The sequence below is a fragment of the Labeo rohita genome, chromosome 20 (assembly GCF_022985175.1).
Source record: "Labeo rohita strain BAU-BD-2019 chromosome 20, IGBB_LRoh.1.0, whole genome shotgun sequence".
NCBI lineage: Eukaryota > Metazoa > Chordata > Actinopteri > Cypriniformes > Cyprinidae > Labeo > Labeo rohita.
This window is the reverse complement of record NC_066888.1, coordinates 32,625,403-32,640,779: the sequence shown is the minus strand read 5'-3', so window position 1 is coordinate 32,640,779 and position 15,377 is coordinate 32,625,403. Positions and strand designations below refer to the sequence as shown.

General features: G+C 29.6%; 1 protein-coding gene across 2 annotated transcripts in view; it reads right to left on the bottom strand.

Annotated features, from left to right (window-relative positions):
* pak6b (p21 protein (Cdc42/Rac)-activated kinase 6b) overlaps positions 1-15,377 on the bottom strand; it is a 47,271-nt gene that overhangs the window by 15,733 nt on the left and 16,161 nt on the right. For both annotated transcript variants that reach the window (XM_051137999.1, XM_051138000.1), the window contains 3 exons: positions 13,788-13,846; positions 8,094-8,309; positions 515-1,066 (listed from right to left, as the gene is read on the bottom strand). In XM_051137999.1, the coding sequence (XP_050993956.1) occupies positions 515-1,066; positions 8,094-8,300 (759 nt within the window). In that variant the 5' untranslated portion in view covers positions 8,301-8,309; positions 13,788-13,846. The remainder of the gene's footprint in view (positions 1-514; positions 1,067-8,093; positions 8,310-13,787; positions 13,847-15,377) is intronic.

The following is a 15,377-nucleotide window of genomic DNA, read 5'->3' as shown; positions in this document are numbered from 1 at the left end:
TTAAAAAAAAAGTAATAAAAAGAATAAAAGCATTTGAAAAATGTCTAAAAAATACTGTGAATGAGAAATCTGTGGTTTGTAATTCTAACATAATTTCTTAATTAAAAATAAAATTATATAATATAACAATATAATATATAATTTAATAATTATATATATAAACAACAATATTTAACATTACAACTTTTAAAAAAAAAAATAATGGCAACAAATACACATGAAAATTCTAAAATTAAAGTGAAAAGTAAAGATAGAAAAACTAATAAAACTAATAATAAAATATAATATTTATTATGTGTTTTTTAAATTATAATATATAATGTAATTATATACAGAATTTATTTAGATAATTTTATATAACAACTTTTTTTTAAACAAATTGAGGGCGGAGACAAAATTATTTCATGCAGTATTATTATTATGTTGACAACATGTCAGATAAACTGTAGAATGAATGTTATAGAATGTTAGCAAAACATTCTCAGAACATCTTTTCGTTAGTATTTCTCCACACCTTGAAGTTGTACGTGGACTGAGGTCTCCTCTGCGCTTCCATCTTCGGCTGTTCTGAGTTCAGTCTCACTCCATCTTTTTCACTGTATGCGCTGTAGAGACACGATACGGGCCTCTGGTTGGGTTTACCGTCCGTTTGATCAATACCGGGCTCTTCACGAGCAGTCCTAGGCGCTAGTAAAATGTCCCGGGGCATCAGCGCCGGCTGTCCCATGAACATGGATTTGGCTCTCGGCCGTGACTCATTGGAGTTTATGTTGTTCTTGGATTCGGGCCGCGGACTTCCAATCTCGCTCTGCACCTGTCGGGATCTCGCGTGCCAGTCTGAGCCCGGCCCGCCGTTTCTCCGATTGGCCTCGTTGAGCTCCTCATATTCGTATTGAGTCTCTCCTTCGGCTAACTCGCCCAGACGGCCCAGAGACTGGGCTCTTTTCCTTAAAGACGGGCTGGTTCTCCTTAACGAGTTCGAGCTTGTAACGGAGAGTCGGCTCATCTGAGCGATCGCCGCAGAAATGTAGTCCTCATGTCCAATGAAACTGCCCCGAACGATGCTCTGGAAGAGTAAAAAGTAAAGAAGACATCAAAACTGGTTCTGTTTTAAAAGATTTGGCTGCACTGACACAAATGTGTCATTCCATCACTGTCTCACCAATGGATGTGAATGGGTGCCGTCAGAATGAGACCAGACCACTTTTTCACTGGAGGAAGAGTTATTATGGACTAGGGACTTGTATTTTACTTAAAAATGTCTTAATGATGGATTTGTTTCAGCTTTTGTCTTTTGATGTTTATACAGATACTGTAAAATAAAATTCCAGGAAATTCAAGCACTAATTTTTAAACTAAGTTTCAAAGATTCGCGATTCTTGCTCCAAAGTCCCAATTCAAGTAATGATTCAGGAATCATCATTTTAGATCAAGATTCAGTGCATGGTTCATGAATCGCGAATTATTTAATTCGTGGAACGTTTCAAGAAGCCGCTCTGAAGTTCCGATCCAAATCAAATGATTCATGAAACGCACTCCAAAGTCCTGATCTAAATAATAATTAGCGAATCATCTTTTCAGATCATTTTCAGATCAGGATTCGGAGTGCAATTTACAGAATGATTCAAGAACCCACTCTGAAGTTCTGATCTAAATCAAATGATTCATGATTCGTGCTCTTAGGTTCTGAATTAAAGCAAAAGATTTGCAAACCTGCACTTAAGTTCAGATCAAAATCAAATGATTCGTGATTCATGCTCCAAAGTCCCAGTCTAAGTAATGATTCAGGAATCATCATTTTAGATCAAGATTTCGTGCATGGTTTGTGAATCGCAAATTATTTAATTCGTGGAATGATTCAAGAACCCGCTCTGAAGTTTCGATCCAAATCAAATGATTCGTGAAACGCACTCCAAAGTCCCGATTTAAATAATGATTAGCGAATCATCTTTTCAGATTAGGATTCGGAGCACAATTCACAAATTATTTAATTCGTGGAATGATTCAAGAACCCACTCTGAAGTTCTGATCTAAATCAAATGATTCACGATTCATGCTCCTAGGTTTTGAATTAAAGTAAAACATTTGCAAACCTGCGCTTAAGTTCAGATCTAAATCAAATGATCTGTAATACACGCTCTAAAGTCCTGATCTGAATCAAATGATTCTCGATTCTTGCTCCAAAGTCCCAATCTAAGTAATGATCCAGGAATCATCATTTTAGATCAAGATTCAGTGCATGGTTCATGAATCGCGAATTATTTAATTCGTGGAATGATTTAAGAAGCCGCTCTGAAGTTTCGATCCAAATCAAATGATTCGTGAAACGCGCTCCAAAGTCCTGATCTAAATAATGATTAGCGAATCATCTTTTCAGATCAGGATTTGGAGCGCAATTCACTGAATGATTCAAGAACTCACTCTGAAGTTCTGATCTAAATCAAATGATTCACGTTTCATGCTCCTAGGTTCCGATCTAAAGAAAAAGATTCCCAAACAAGTTCAGATCTGAATCAAATGGTTTGCAATACATGACTTGAAATACACAAACCCTTTCCAAAGCTATGAAGTCCTAAAAATTTGCGAATCATAATTTTAGATCAAGATTTGGAGCATGGTTCGTGAATCGCAAATTATTTAATTCGTGGAATGATTCAAGAACCCGCTCTGAAGTTTCGATCCAAATCAAATGATTCGTGAAACGCACTCCAAAGTCCCGATTTAAATAATGATTAGCGAATCATCTTTTCAGATTAGGATTCGGAGCACAATTCACAAATTATTTAATTCGTGGAATGATTCAAGAACCCACTCTGAAGTTCTGATCTAAATCAAATGATTCACGATTCATGCTCCTAGGTTTTGAATTAAAGTAAAACATTTGCAAACCTGCGCTTAAGTTCAGATCTAAATCAAATGATCTGTAATACACGCTCTGAAGTCCTGATCTGAATCAAATGATTCTCGATTCTTGCTCCAAAGTCCCAATCTAAGTAATGATCCAGGAATCATCATTTTAGATCAAGATTCAGTGCATGGTTCGTGAATCGCGAATTATTTAATTCGTGGAATGATTCAAGAACCCGCTCTGAAGTTCTGATCTAAATCAAATGATTCACGTTTCATGCTCCTAGGTTCCGATCTAAAGAAAAAGATTCCCAAACAAGTTCAGATCTGAATCAAATGGTTTGCAATACATGACTTGAAATACACAAACCCTTTCAAAAGCTATGAAGTCCTAAAAATTTGCGAATCATAATTTTAGATCAAGATTTGGAGCATGGTTCGTGAATCACAAATTCTTTAATTCGTGGAATGATTCAAGAACCCGCTCTGAAGTTCCGATCCAAATCAAATGATTCGTGAAATGCACTCCAAAGTCCCGATTTAAATAATGATTAGCGAATCATCTTTTCAGATCAGGATTTGGAGAATGAGTCACATTTTTTTCAATTCACAGAATGATTCAAGAACCCACTCTGAAGTTCTGATCTAAATCAAATGATTCACGATTCATGCTCCTAGGTTCCGATCTAAAGCAAAAGATTTGCAAATCTGCACTTAAGTTCAGATCTGAATCAAATGACCTGCAGTGCACGGCTTGAGATTCACAAACCCGCTCCGAAGTCCTGATCTAAATCAAAGGATTCGCGATACGAGATTTAAAGCCTGATCTGAATCAAATGATTCACAATACATGATCTGATTGGAGTGCTTCGAAATAGTGAATAATATTGCAATGCAATATTTTTAAAAGCTTTTAAAATCATTACAACCGATGCTAAAATTTGAAAATGAATGACTCTTTTAATTTGATCTGGTTTTTGCTAGTGAATCACTTGAACTGAATGATCGAAGTTACGAGTTTGAATCAATCGGAGCGGTTCCAGCTCAAATTACTCACTTAATTGATTCAGTTCATCTGTTCCTGTTTCTACTTCCCTTTTTAATCATGTGAATTTTGCGTGAAAAGACATGCATTGTCTTTCAATGATTCAAGCACTTGGAGTGGTGTGGATTACTGTGATGTCTTTATCAGCTGTTTGGACTCTCATTCTGATGGCACCCATTCACATCCATTGGTGAACAAATGATGCAATGACACTTTTCTACAAATATGATGAACAAACAAACTCATCTACATCATGGATGGCCTGAGGGTGAACATATTTTCAGCAAATGTTCATTTTTGGATGAACTGTTTCTTTAAGAAACAGTTATTTTCCTGTATATTACTGTGAAGCTGCTTAAAAACAATGCATATTGCATAAAGTACCATATGACTTGATTACTGTGAATGATTCATCAGTGCATGTTATTATAAAGAAAACAAATACATTAATCAAATGCAACCCTGATTTTTCTCCTTAAACATCTTATTTCAATCTAAAAAACATTAATTCAGCAGATAAAACGGGTTGTAGACAGTGTTTAATGTTGACCTTAAATGATTTAATCTCTCAGTAGTCTGTTGCATTTATGTGCATTTGATTATTATAGATCGGCGCTGCACGCTCAGATCAGTGTCATATGCAGGAAACAGATGCAATTACATAATGCATCTCATGCATGACAGGTTTAATCACAGCAGTGCTGGATAAAAACACATTGTGCTTCACATTCCAGCTGCTCAGTTAACCAGGAAACTATAGCCAGCGGGATCAACAACATGAAGATGTTTCACCACTCGATAAGCAAAAATCCAGTTTGTGTAGTTCCAATTCCAGATTGATTGACAGCTGATCTTTATGGAGTTATTTATTTACTTAGGGGATGTTTGTCCCCAGGACCACTTTAAAGAAAAAACTTTGCCATTTCTATCTATAAAATCTAGAATTGAGTTTTCCCTTTAAAAATCTATACATGAGAAGACGCTGATTTTTTTTTTTTTTTTTTTTTTTTTTTTTTACATAATATACAATATGCAGTAAATGCTATGCATTATAATTTTAGCCTGATGTTTTGTTTTAATTGTCATAAAAATAATGCCAATAACCTCTGGAAATAATCAAAAAAAAAAAAAAAAAAAAAAAAAACTGTGAGCAATAATTTCTTATTTATTTATTTATTTTTATATTATTTATTTTTTTTCTTTTTTCTTTTTTTGCATTAAATATGACCTGGGAATTTGTTTGTGTACCTAGTGACCACATAATAAATATTTAATAATGCTAAAAATAGCATCGTATTAATGGAGCAATATGTTTTGGTTTAAATATCATGAAAATAATGTCAATGACGTTTGGAAATAATGCAAAATATATAGATTTTTTAATGCAATTTTTTTAAACTTTTGCTTTATGGAGTAAAATATGATCTAGACGTGTTTTGTGAAATTCACCTACATAGTTACCATTTATATAACAATTACATAATAATGTTAAAAATAGAGTTGTGTTACTGGAACATACAATATATCTGTGCAGTGAAATGTTTTGCACTATAATATCAACTGTATAATGCTTGTCTAATATTTTTGCTTAATTATCATAAAAAATGTAACACTAATGTAATGTAATAATGTAAGTTTTGCATTAATTAATTGCAATAATTAAAAAAAAAAATCTTTAAGCAATAATTTCTTATTAATTTAATTTAGTTTCATTTTTGCTTAATTATCATGAAAATAATGCCACTTGCAAGTCTTGCAAATAATTTAAAACTTTTTTTCTTTTTAAATTTTTATTTTTTTAACTTATTGATTTATTTATTTGTTTGCATAAAATATGATCTGGAAATGTATTTGTGAGATTGATCTACCTAGTGAACATATAATACTTTTTTTAAAGCTTAATTGTCATAAAAATAATGTCACAAAATTTTGCAAGTATTGCAAAAAAAAAAAAAAATGCATGAGATATTTAAACAGGAACTGGAGATGAGAAAGCAACACATATTTGAAGATGATCATAATGATGATGATGCAGCTCCTCCTGCAGTGAAATCATTATATAACAGCGGCGCTAAGCAGGTCTATCAGCATAATTAGCACACAGGAACACTTAGAGTCGCATTATGAAAACATTTGAATGGTGTTGCTGATATGTGAGAACCCTGGGGAACTATGACAAAGACGCTGGCTTAGATATAAACCAAACCACCCTCTGACAGTGAGACAGAACCTGTTTAACAGACACAAGATTATGTACAACTCGAGCCGCAAACATGTACCCGAAACTAACTCAGGCAAAAAAGTCTGAGTTTTAAAGTTTTAAAGAAATTACAATAGGTGCCTCAAAGAAAATATTTCTCAATCACATTTCACAGCAAAATTAAAAGATAAAATGCATATTTTCATATTTTTGGTCCTAAACTGTCAGAAAATGATAAATAGTTATATTTTTGCATCTTATATTTGTGCCTAATTGTCATAAAATAAGGTTACTAAGTTTTGAAAACACTGCAAAAATGTTTTTGTAAAATTTAATTGTATTCTTGGAATATAAATGCAGTGAAATGCTTTGCACTTTAATTTCAACTATATAATTGCTGTATATAATAATGTATAATACATACTTTAGTTTATTTACAGTTTATATACATGTTAATTATATAAACCATACCAGGATTGCATGCATTCAAAAAAATATATGACAAAATATCAATGATAAAGAAATACATATTGTCATGAAGATCAAATGCAAACCTCACATGCATGCATTCGACCAACATATGCACAAAAATAGGCATGCATTCAACAAATATATGACAAAATATCAATGATAAAGTAAAGAATATTGTCATTAAGATCAAATGCAAACCTCACGTGCATGCACTCAACAAATATATGCATGCATTCAACAAATACACGACAAAATATCAATGATAAAGACATGCATATTGAGATGAAGTTCAAATGCAAACCTCACATGCATGTATTCGACCAACATATGCATGCATTCGACAAAAAAAGGCATGCATTCAACAAATATACGACAAAATATCAATGATAAAGAAATGCATATTGTCATGAAGTTCAAATGCAAACCTCACATGCATGCATTCAACAAATATATGACAAAATATTGATGATAAAGAAATGCATATTGTCATGAAGATCAAATGCAAACTTCACATGCATGCATCCAAAAAATATATGCATGCATTCAACAAATATATGACAAAATATCAATGATAAAAAATGTATATTGTCATGAAGATTAAATGCAAACCGTCACATGCATGCATTCAACAAATATATGCATGCATTCGACAAAAATAGGCATGCATTCAACAAATATATGACAAAATATTGATGATAAAGAAATTCATATTGTCATGAAGATCAAATGCAAACTTCACATGCATGCATCCAAAAAATATATGCATGCATTCAACAAATAAATGACAAAATATCTATGACAAAAAAACACATATTGTCATGAAGATCAAATGCAAACTTCACATGCATGCATCCAAAAAATATATGCATGCATTCAACAAATATATGACAAAATATTGATGATAAAGAAATGCATATTGTCATGAAGATCAAATGCAAACCTCACATGCATGCATTCAACAAATATGACAAAATATCAATGAAAAAATGCATAAATTTCATGAAGTTCAAATGCATTCAACAAATATATGACAAAATATCAATGATAAAAAATGTATATTGTCATGAAGATTAAATGCAAACGTCACATGCATGCATCCAAAAAATATATGCATGCATTCAAACAAATATATGCATGCATTCAACAAATATATGACAAAATATTGATGATAAAGAAATGCATATTGTCATGAAGATCAAATGCAAACTTCACATGCATGCATCCAAAAAATATATGCATGCATTCAACAAATAAATGACAAAATATCTATGAAAAAAAAAAACACATATTGTCATGAAGATCAAATGCAAACCTCACATGCATGCATTCAACAAATATGACAAAATATCAATGAAAAAATGCATACATTTCATGAAGATCAAATGCAAACTTCACATGCATGCATTCAACAAATATAAGACAAAATATCCATGATAAAGAAACGCATATTAATCATGAAAATCAAATGCAAACCCCACAGACACACACATTTTCACATCTCTTTATATTTCGATAGTGAACAAGCTTTACCTTCTGTGGTTTGAGCTGCACCTTGGTGATGCGGGACGGATCCACCACAGGTTTGGGCCTCTTGAGCGTTTCTATGACACTTTGCCATTGGGGCGGCAGACCCACGAAACATCCCTGCACCGGGTCGAAGGACGTGTGCACCCTGTGCTCGAAGTTCCTGGGCGTGGAGATCTCCAGCCTCTTCTTCTTCTTCTTCCTCTGGAACATCCTGACTACCTGCGGGAAACAAAAGTCGAACCCATCGTGACACGACAGCAAAGCCATGCGCTCGCATTCACAGCACGCTCTGAATGAAACGCAGCAGCTGTCAAAAGTAGACTGAAGAAGGGGCGGAGACAGGTGAGTCAATTGGACACCTAAGGACACGCCTCTTTCCTAAAGCAGGTCAAAAACACACATCATAGCATTTAAACCTGAGGCTGAGAGCGTCCTGTTACTAAAGTGAGACAGTCGCAGATCAAGTCTGGGGCGGGTACTTCACTAATGAATATTTGGTGAACTGTGAGAACCAAACTAGTAGTGACTGGATCAATATTGCTGCGGGTTCGATTGAGGTCAATGAAGGCAACCACATTGGATTTCCCAAGCCTATGGGAAAGGAAAAACCCATAAAGAGATGTTTAGAAACCTATAAAGTCACACAGTGCATCTAAATAGCAATACGTTTTCTGTTACAGTCAATCCTCTCCATGTCTTCTGTCATCTGATTGATCTCAATCATTATTGGATTGCACTGAATTATATGTTTGGATCATTTCAAACTCATCTTACTCAGACGTATTATTGGAGATATAGAGTGACCACTGATATTTACATTTTATTTATACTTTTTATTTGTGAAATACGATCTGGATGTAATTTACGTACCTGATTACTACATAATAATTTTAAAAATAGAATTGTATTTACAGTATATCTATGCAATGAAATGCTTTGCACTAATATCAGCTTTAAAAGAAAATTAAATAAAATTAAATATTACAAAATAAGATAAAATAAAATAAGAAAATAAAATAAGATAAAATAAGAAACTAAAATAAGATAAAATTAAATTAAATAAAATCAATAATAATAAGATAAAATAATAAAATAAAATAAAATAAAATAAGATAAGATAAAATAAGAAAATAAGTTTAAATAAAAAATAATTAAAATAAAATATAATTAAATAAGGTAAAATAAGGAAAGAAAATAATACAAAATAAGATCAAATAAAATAAAAAATACAATAAGATAAAATAATAAAATAAAATAAAATAAATAAGATAAGATCAAAATAAAATTATATAATAAAATGTATTAAGAAAAAAAATCAGAAAATAAAATAAGGAAAAATAAGACAAAACTAAAATAAAACAATAAAAAAATAAGATAAAATTTAATTAAATAATAAAATACAAAAAGACAAAATAAAATAAGATAAAATAAGAAACTGAAATAAGATAAAATAAGATAAAATTAAATTAAATAATAAAATACAAAAAGATAAAATAAGTTAAAATAAAATCAAATAAGATAAGATAAAATAAGAAAATACAATAAGATAAGATAAGATAAGATAAAAAAATAAAAAAATAAAATAAAATAAAATAAAATAAAACAAAACAAGGTAAAATAATATAATAATACAAAATAAGATCAAATAAAATAATAAAATACAATAAGATAAAACAAGAAAAAAAATAAAATGAAATAAATAAGACTAAAATAAAATTATATAATAAATTACAATAAGACAAAATAAGAAAATAAAATAAGAGAAAATAAGCTAAAAATAAAATAAAACAATAAAAAATAAGATAAAATAAAATAAAATAAAATAAGAAATAAAATACAAAATAAGATAAAATAAAATAAGAAAAAACAATAAGATAAAATAAGAAAATAAAATAAGATAAGGTAAAACAAGACTTCATTTATTTTTCTTTTGATTTTATAGTGAAATAGAGATCTACACCTTTTTTCCTTATGTTCTCGCTATATCAGACTATACGAGTCATAAAAGCCTTATTAATCAAATATGATACTCAACAAAACATATGCACACTTTTTATTTTAGATTTTGTCTAAAGGTTCAATAAAGTATTTTATAGCTCTATTCTGTTACTGTATTGACCTGAAAACAAAGCTGAAGCTTAAATCAAAAGTAAATGAGGACAAGTTCTTTGAAACATTTCATTTGTCTGTTGTAATCATTATATGACGCCTCTGTCGACTCTGCTCTGCATTAACTCGATCAATCCCGATCACCTCGGGGAAATATCAGAGTCTTTCTGAACGGATTCACGTATTGACTTCTGTTCAACGTTCAGCTGTTTCCTCAGTAATAGCTTTTCCTGAGACCTTTCGTGACCCTCAACATCTGTCCTGATATATAAGGTAAATGGTAACAAGCTGATAAACAGCATGATGAATTTATGCAAATATAAGAAATACATCATTTAACGTACAATATTTCTATGCAGTCAAATGCTACACACTAAAATCAACTATATATATATATTTATTATTTTTGCCAGACATTTTAATTGATTGTCATAAAAATGTTACTAAGTTTATCAAAAAAGACACACTACCACTCAGAAGTTAAAAAAGTCTTTTTTGCTCACCAAGCCTGCATTTATTTGATCCAAAGTTCAAAGTTCAGCAAAATCAGAAAAAAACTGAAATATATTTACTATTTAAAATAACTGTTTTCTATTTGAATATATTTTAAAATGTAATTTTTTCCTGTGATTTCAAAGCTGAATTTTCAGCATCATTACTCCAGTCACATGATCCTTCAGAAAAATATAATACAATGAACCTGACAAATAACCTTGATATATATATATAATAACCTTGATATAAATAATAATAATAATAATAATAAACAAAAAAAATAAAAAGTAAAAAAATAAACAAACAAACAATATTAATATTTTTGCTGTGTTTTATTCATTTTAATTAGTTTTTATAAATATGTCTATATAGTTTTAGCTTTTATTTAGTTAAACAAAAATATAATAAACTAAAAATAAACTAAACGAAAATACAAATCTTTGGATCTTTCTATTCATTTAAAAAAAAAAATACTCTGCCGTTTTAAATAATAATAATAATAATAATAATAATAATAGTAACAACAACAACACTAATAATAATAATAATAATAATAATAAAACTAAAAATAATAAAAAAGTAAAAAAATAAATAAAATAAATTAACAAACAAACAAAAAAAAAAAAAAAAAAAAAAAAAAAAAAAAAACAAAGCTGATCTTTGGATCTTTCTATTAATTTAATAAAATTACTCAGCTGTTTTAAATAATAGTAATAATAATAATAATAATAATAATAATAATAATAAAACAAAAATTAAAAAAGTAAAATAAACAAATGAACAAAAAAAAAAAAAATAATAAAAATATAATAAGTGCAAAAAATAATAAAAAAATAAGTAAAAAATAAATAATATTAATAATAATAAATAAATAAACAAACAAACAAAAAATAATAACATGTAATTAATAATAATAATAATAATAATAAAGTAAAAATGTAATAAGTGCAGACTTGGTGAGCAAAAGAAAACATTTAAACATTTAATATATATATATATATATATATATATATATATATATATTCTGATATGTTTGCTATGATCATAAAAATAATGTCAAAAATATTAGCAAATAATACCAAAATTAATGTTTTCATGCAGTATTTTTTATTTTTTTTCTCTTATTTGGTTTCTGGTTTCTATCTATTGTGTGCATCATTTCAGGTATTATTGTGTCTTCTCTATGTAAATATCAAATAAAACAACATGCATATTTATGATGCCTCTTATTTTTTTAAAAAATAATAAACATCCTGCAGAGTTTTCAGGGATTTCACTGCGAGCTGAACATTACTATTTTAGCTGTTTTACCAGTGTTAACCTCTAAAAACCTGCTGTTCCTAATTTGTTTAGTCAAATTGTCCTTGTTGTTAATGTAGGTGAAAGAGTTTCTATATATATGTTTCAAACCTAAATTAGAAGGGGTTTAAATGTTTAAACGCCTTCATTTCCAGCGCAGATCTTATGTTTACTGTACATCAACTAAAGCTGCATAAACACAAGTCAGCGGACCTACATATACAACACCGTGCGTCTGTAAACTCCTCTTGTGAAAGCCGTCAATCAATATTTGCTCACTAGTGAACAGTAAACAGTGAAATAACAAGATAAGACATACAAATGCATGAAAATCAATTTCATCCTGCCAGAGGCTTTTTTTTATCCATTACACTTATGCAAATAAAACTATAAAATATAAACTCATTTGTTTAATATCAAAAATGTAAATGAACTAACATAAGAACTGTACCCACTATTAGTTTTTATGTTATGAGCAATAGCGGATATGATGGCCAATAAAAAACTAAAATAACATTTACAGTAAAGATACTAAAAACTAGAATTACACATGCTTGAAAAAATCAGGAGAAACAGAAAAGATGGAGAATGATGTTTGAACTTTTTAAACTTGCCAGATAGGAATATTGTATTGCTTTAACTTAATAAAATAAAATAAAATAAAATAAAATAAAATAATCACTTCAGTTTTGTAAATATGTCTATATAGTTTTAGTTTTTATTTAGTTAAACAAAAATAAAATAAAATAAAAATAAACTAAACAAAAATAAAAATTGTGCCCTTGCAACTAGCTGACATAATATATATATATATATATATATATATATATATATATATATACATACATATAAATATATATAATGAATATAATATAATACAATGAACCTGACAAATAACCTTGATATATATATAATAACCTTGATATAAATAATAATAATAATAAACAAAAAATAATAAAAAGTAAAAAAATAAACAAACAAACAATATTAATATTTTTGCTGTGTTTTATTCATTTTAATTACTTTTCATAAATATGTCTATATAGTTTTAGCTTTTATTTAGTTAAACAAAAATATAATAAACTAAAAATAAACTAAATGAAAATACAAATTTTGCCCTTGCAACTAGCTGACATAAAATAAGGGTTTTTTTTTGTATTTTATTTCAGGTAATGTTTATTTTATTTAAAGTAATGAAAATGTTTTTGTATGGTTTTAATTTTATATTTTACAATAATAAAAATATATATATTTAAAAAATATAATACAATGAACCTGACAAATAACCTTGATTATATATATATATATATATATATATACAAAATCAAGGTATATATATAACAATAATAATAAAAAATAATTAAATTAAATGAAATTAAAATACATTTAAAAACTAAACAACAAGAAATTTTGCCTCTGCAACTAGCTGACATAAAAATAACTTTTTTTTATAATGTTTATTTTATTTAATGTAATAAAAATGTTTTTGTATGGTTTTAGTTTTAACATTTACGATAATACATATATAAATTTCATGCTTCACATGAGATATATATGTACCACCCCTACTCTTTTAATATCAGATTAAGCAGACCAATTTAAAAAAAAAATTATATACTGAATATATATTTATAACCAATATCTATTTTAAAAACAATATCATTTTTTATCCTTTTTTAGAATACATCAGAAGAGCTATGCACAAGTAAACATGACATGTAAAGCTGAAGGCTGTTTCCATCTGTCATCAGTGTCTGTAGGAGTTACAGCAGACGTGACGTCAGACGCTCTTACCTGTGGATTTGTGTTTGATTTCCCTCAGTTCAGCTCATTCATCTCCCTTTCAGCAGACCCTAATCAGGACAGAAACACAATATATAAGCGAGGAAATGAAACGCTGTCCTGTTATCTCCTCCATCCGAAGCCATTCTGCTGTTTGATCAGCGGGTGTGGAGGAAAACACATGACAGTCGAGGAGCGTGTACATATGCTGATGTGGACACCATGATCAACCGCTTCCTGCAGCACGTCGTGACATGATCCTCACATCCCTGACCTACATCTCAACATGCCAGGATGGATCAGATGCCAGCGCTCGCATGCAACAAAAGCACTAGTTACAATAGTTAGGGATTATTTATCTATGAAAATCTGACTTTATGGGTGTCCAGGTATTTTAGCTATTTATTCGGCCAAGATGCAAGTCAATATATCAGATTAAACGGGTCAGGAACGCCCACTTTTGCCATGTTTACTCAGTATTATTTAACAAGTCATATCCTTTGGAACAAAGTTGGGAAACTACAGTATGTGGAAAGTTTGTCTCATATTTTAATGGTCAGGTAATAAAAGGAATGTTTTGCTAATGATCCCAGTAAGTTATGCAAACATTACACATCAAAAAAAAAAGAAAGAAAGTTAAAATGTATTTTCTTGTTACATATGAACATTAGAGGATCATTCTATTTTAGCATTTTGGAAACATTATGGTAATGTTACTTTTGTTCTCTGATCATTCTGAAACAAGTTACATTTAAACTAGATCAAAAAGTTTGTCAAGACAAACTTTGAAGTTGGCTTGAGAAAGCTAAAATCATGATTACCATGTTGTTAGCATGTTTCTACCATGATTAGCATGTTACTAACATGTTTGAACATGATTAACAAGTTGCTAGCATGTTTCTAGCATGATTAAAATGTTGTTAGCATGTTACTAATGTCATTAGTATGACATTAGTGTGTCAAGCAATATGTTACAAGCAGTATTAGCAATTTACTAGCATGTTGCTAGCATGATTCTAGCATTATTAACATGTTGTTAGCATGTTTCTAGCATGATTAACAAGTTACTGGCATGTTGCTAGCATGTTTCTAACATGATTAGCATGTTGTTATGTTTTTAGCATGATTAACATGTTGCTAGCATGTTTCTAACATGATTAGCATGTTGTTGGCATGTTACAAGCAGGACTAGCATGTTGCTAGCATGTTTCTAACATGATTAGCATGTTGTTGGCATGTTACAAGCAGGACTAGCAAGTTACTAGCATGTTGCTAGCATGATTCTAACATTATTAACATGTTGTTAGCATGTTTCAACTATGATTAGGATGTTGCTAACATGTTTCTAGCATGAGTAGCATGTTGTTGGCATGTTACAAGCAGGATTAGCAAGTTATTAGCATGTTGCTAGCATGATTCTAGCATTATTAACATGCTGTTAGCATGTTTCTAGCATGAATAACATGTTGTTAACATGTTTCTAGCATGATTAGTATGTTACTAACATGTTTGAACATGATTAACAAGTTGCTAGCATGTTTCTAGCATGATTAAAATGTTGTTAGCATGTTACTAATGTCATTAACAAGTTACTAGCATGCT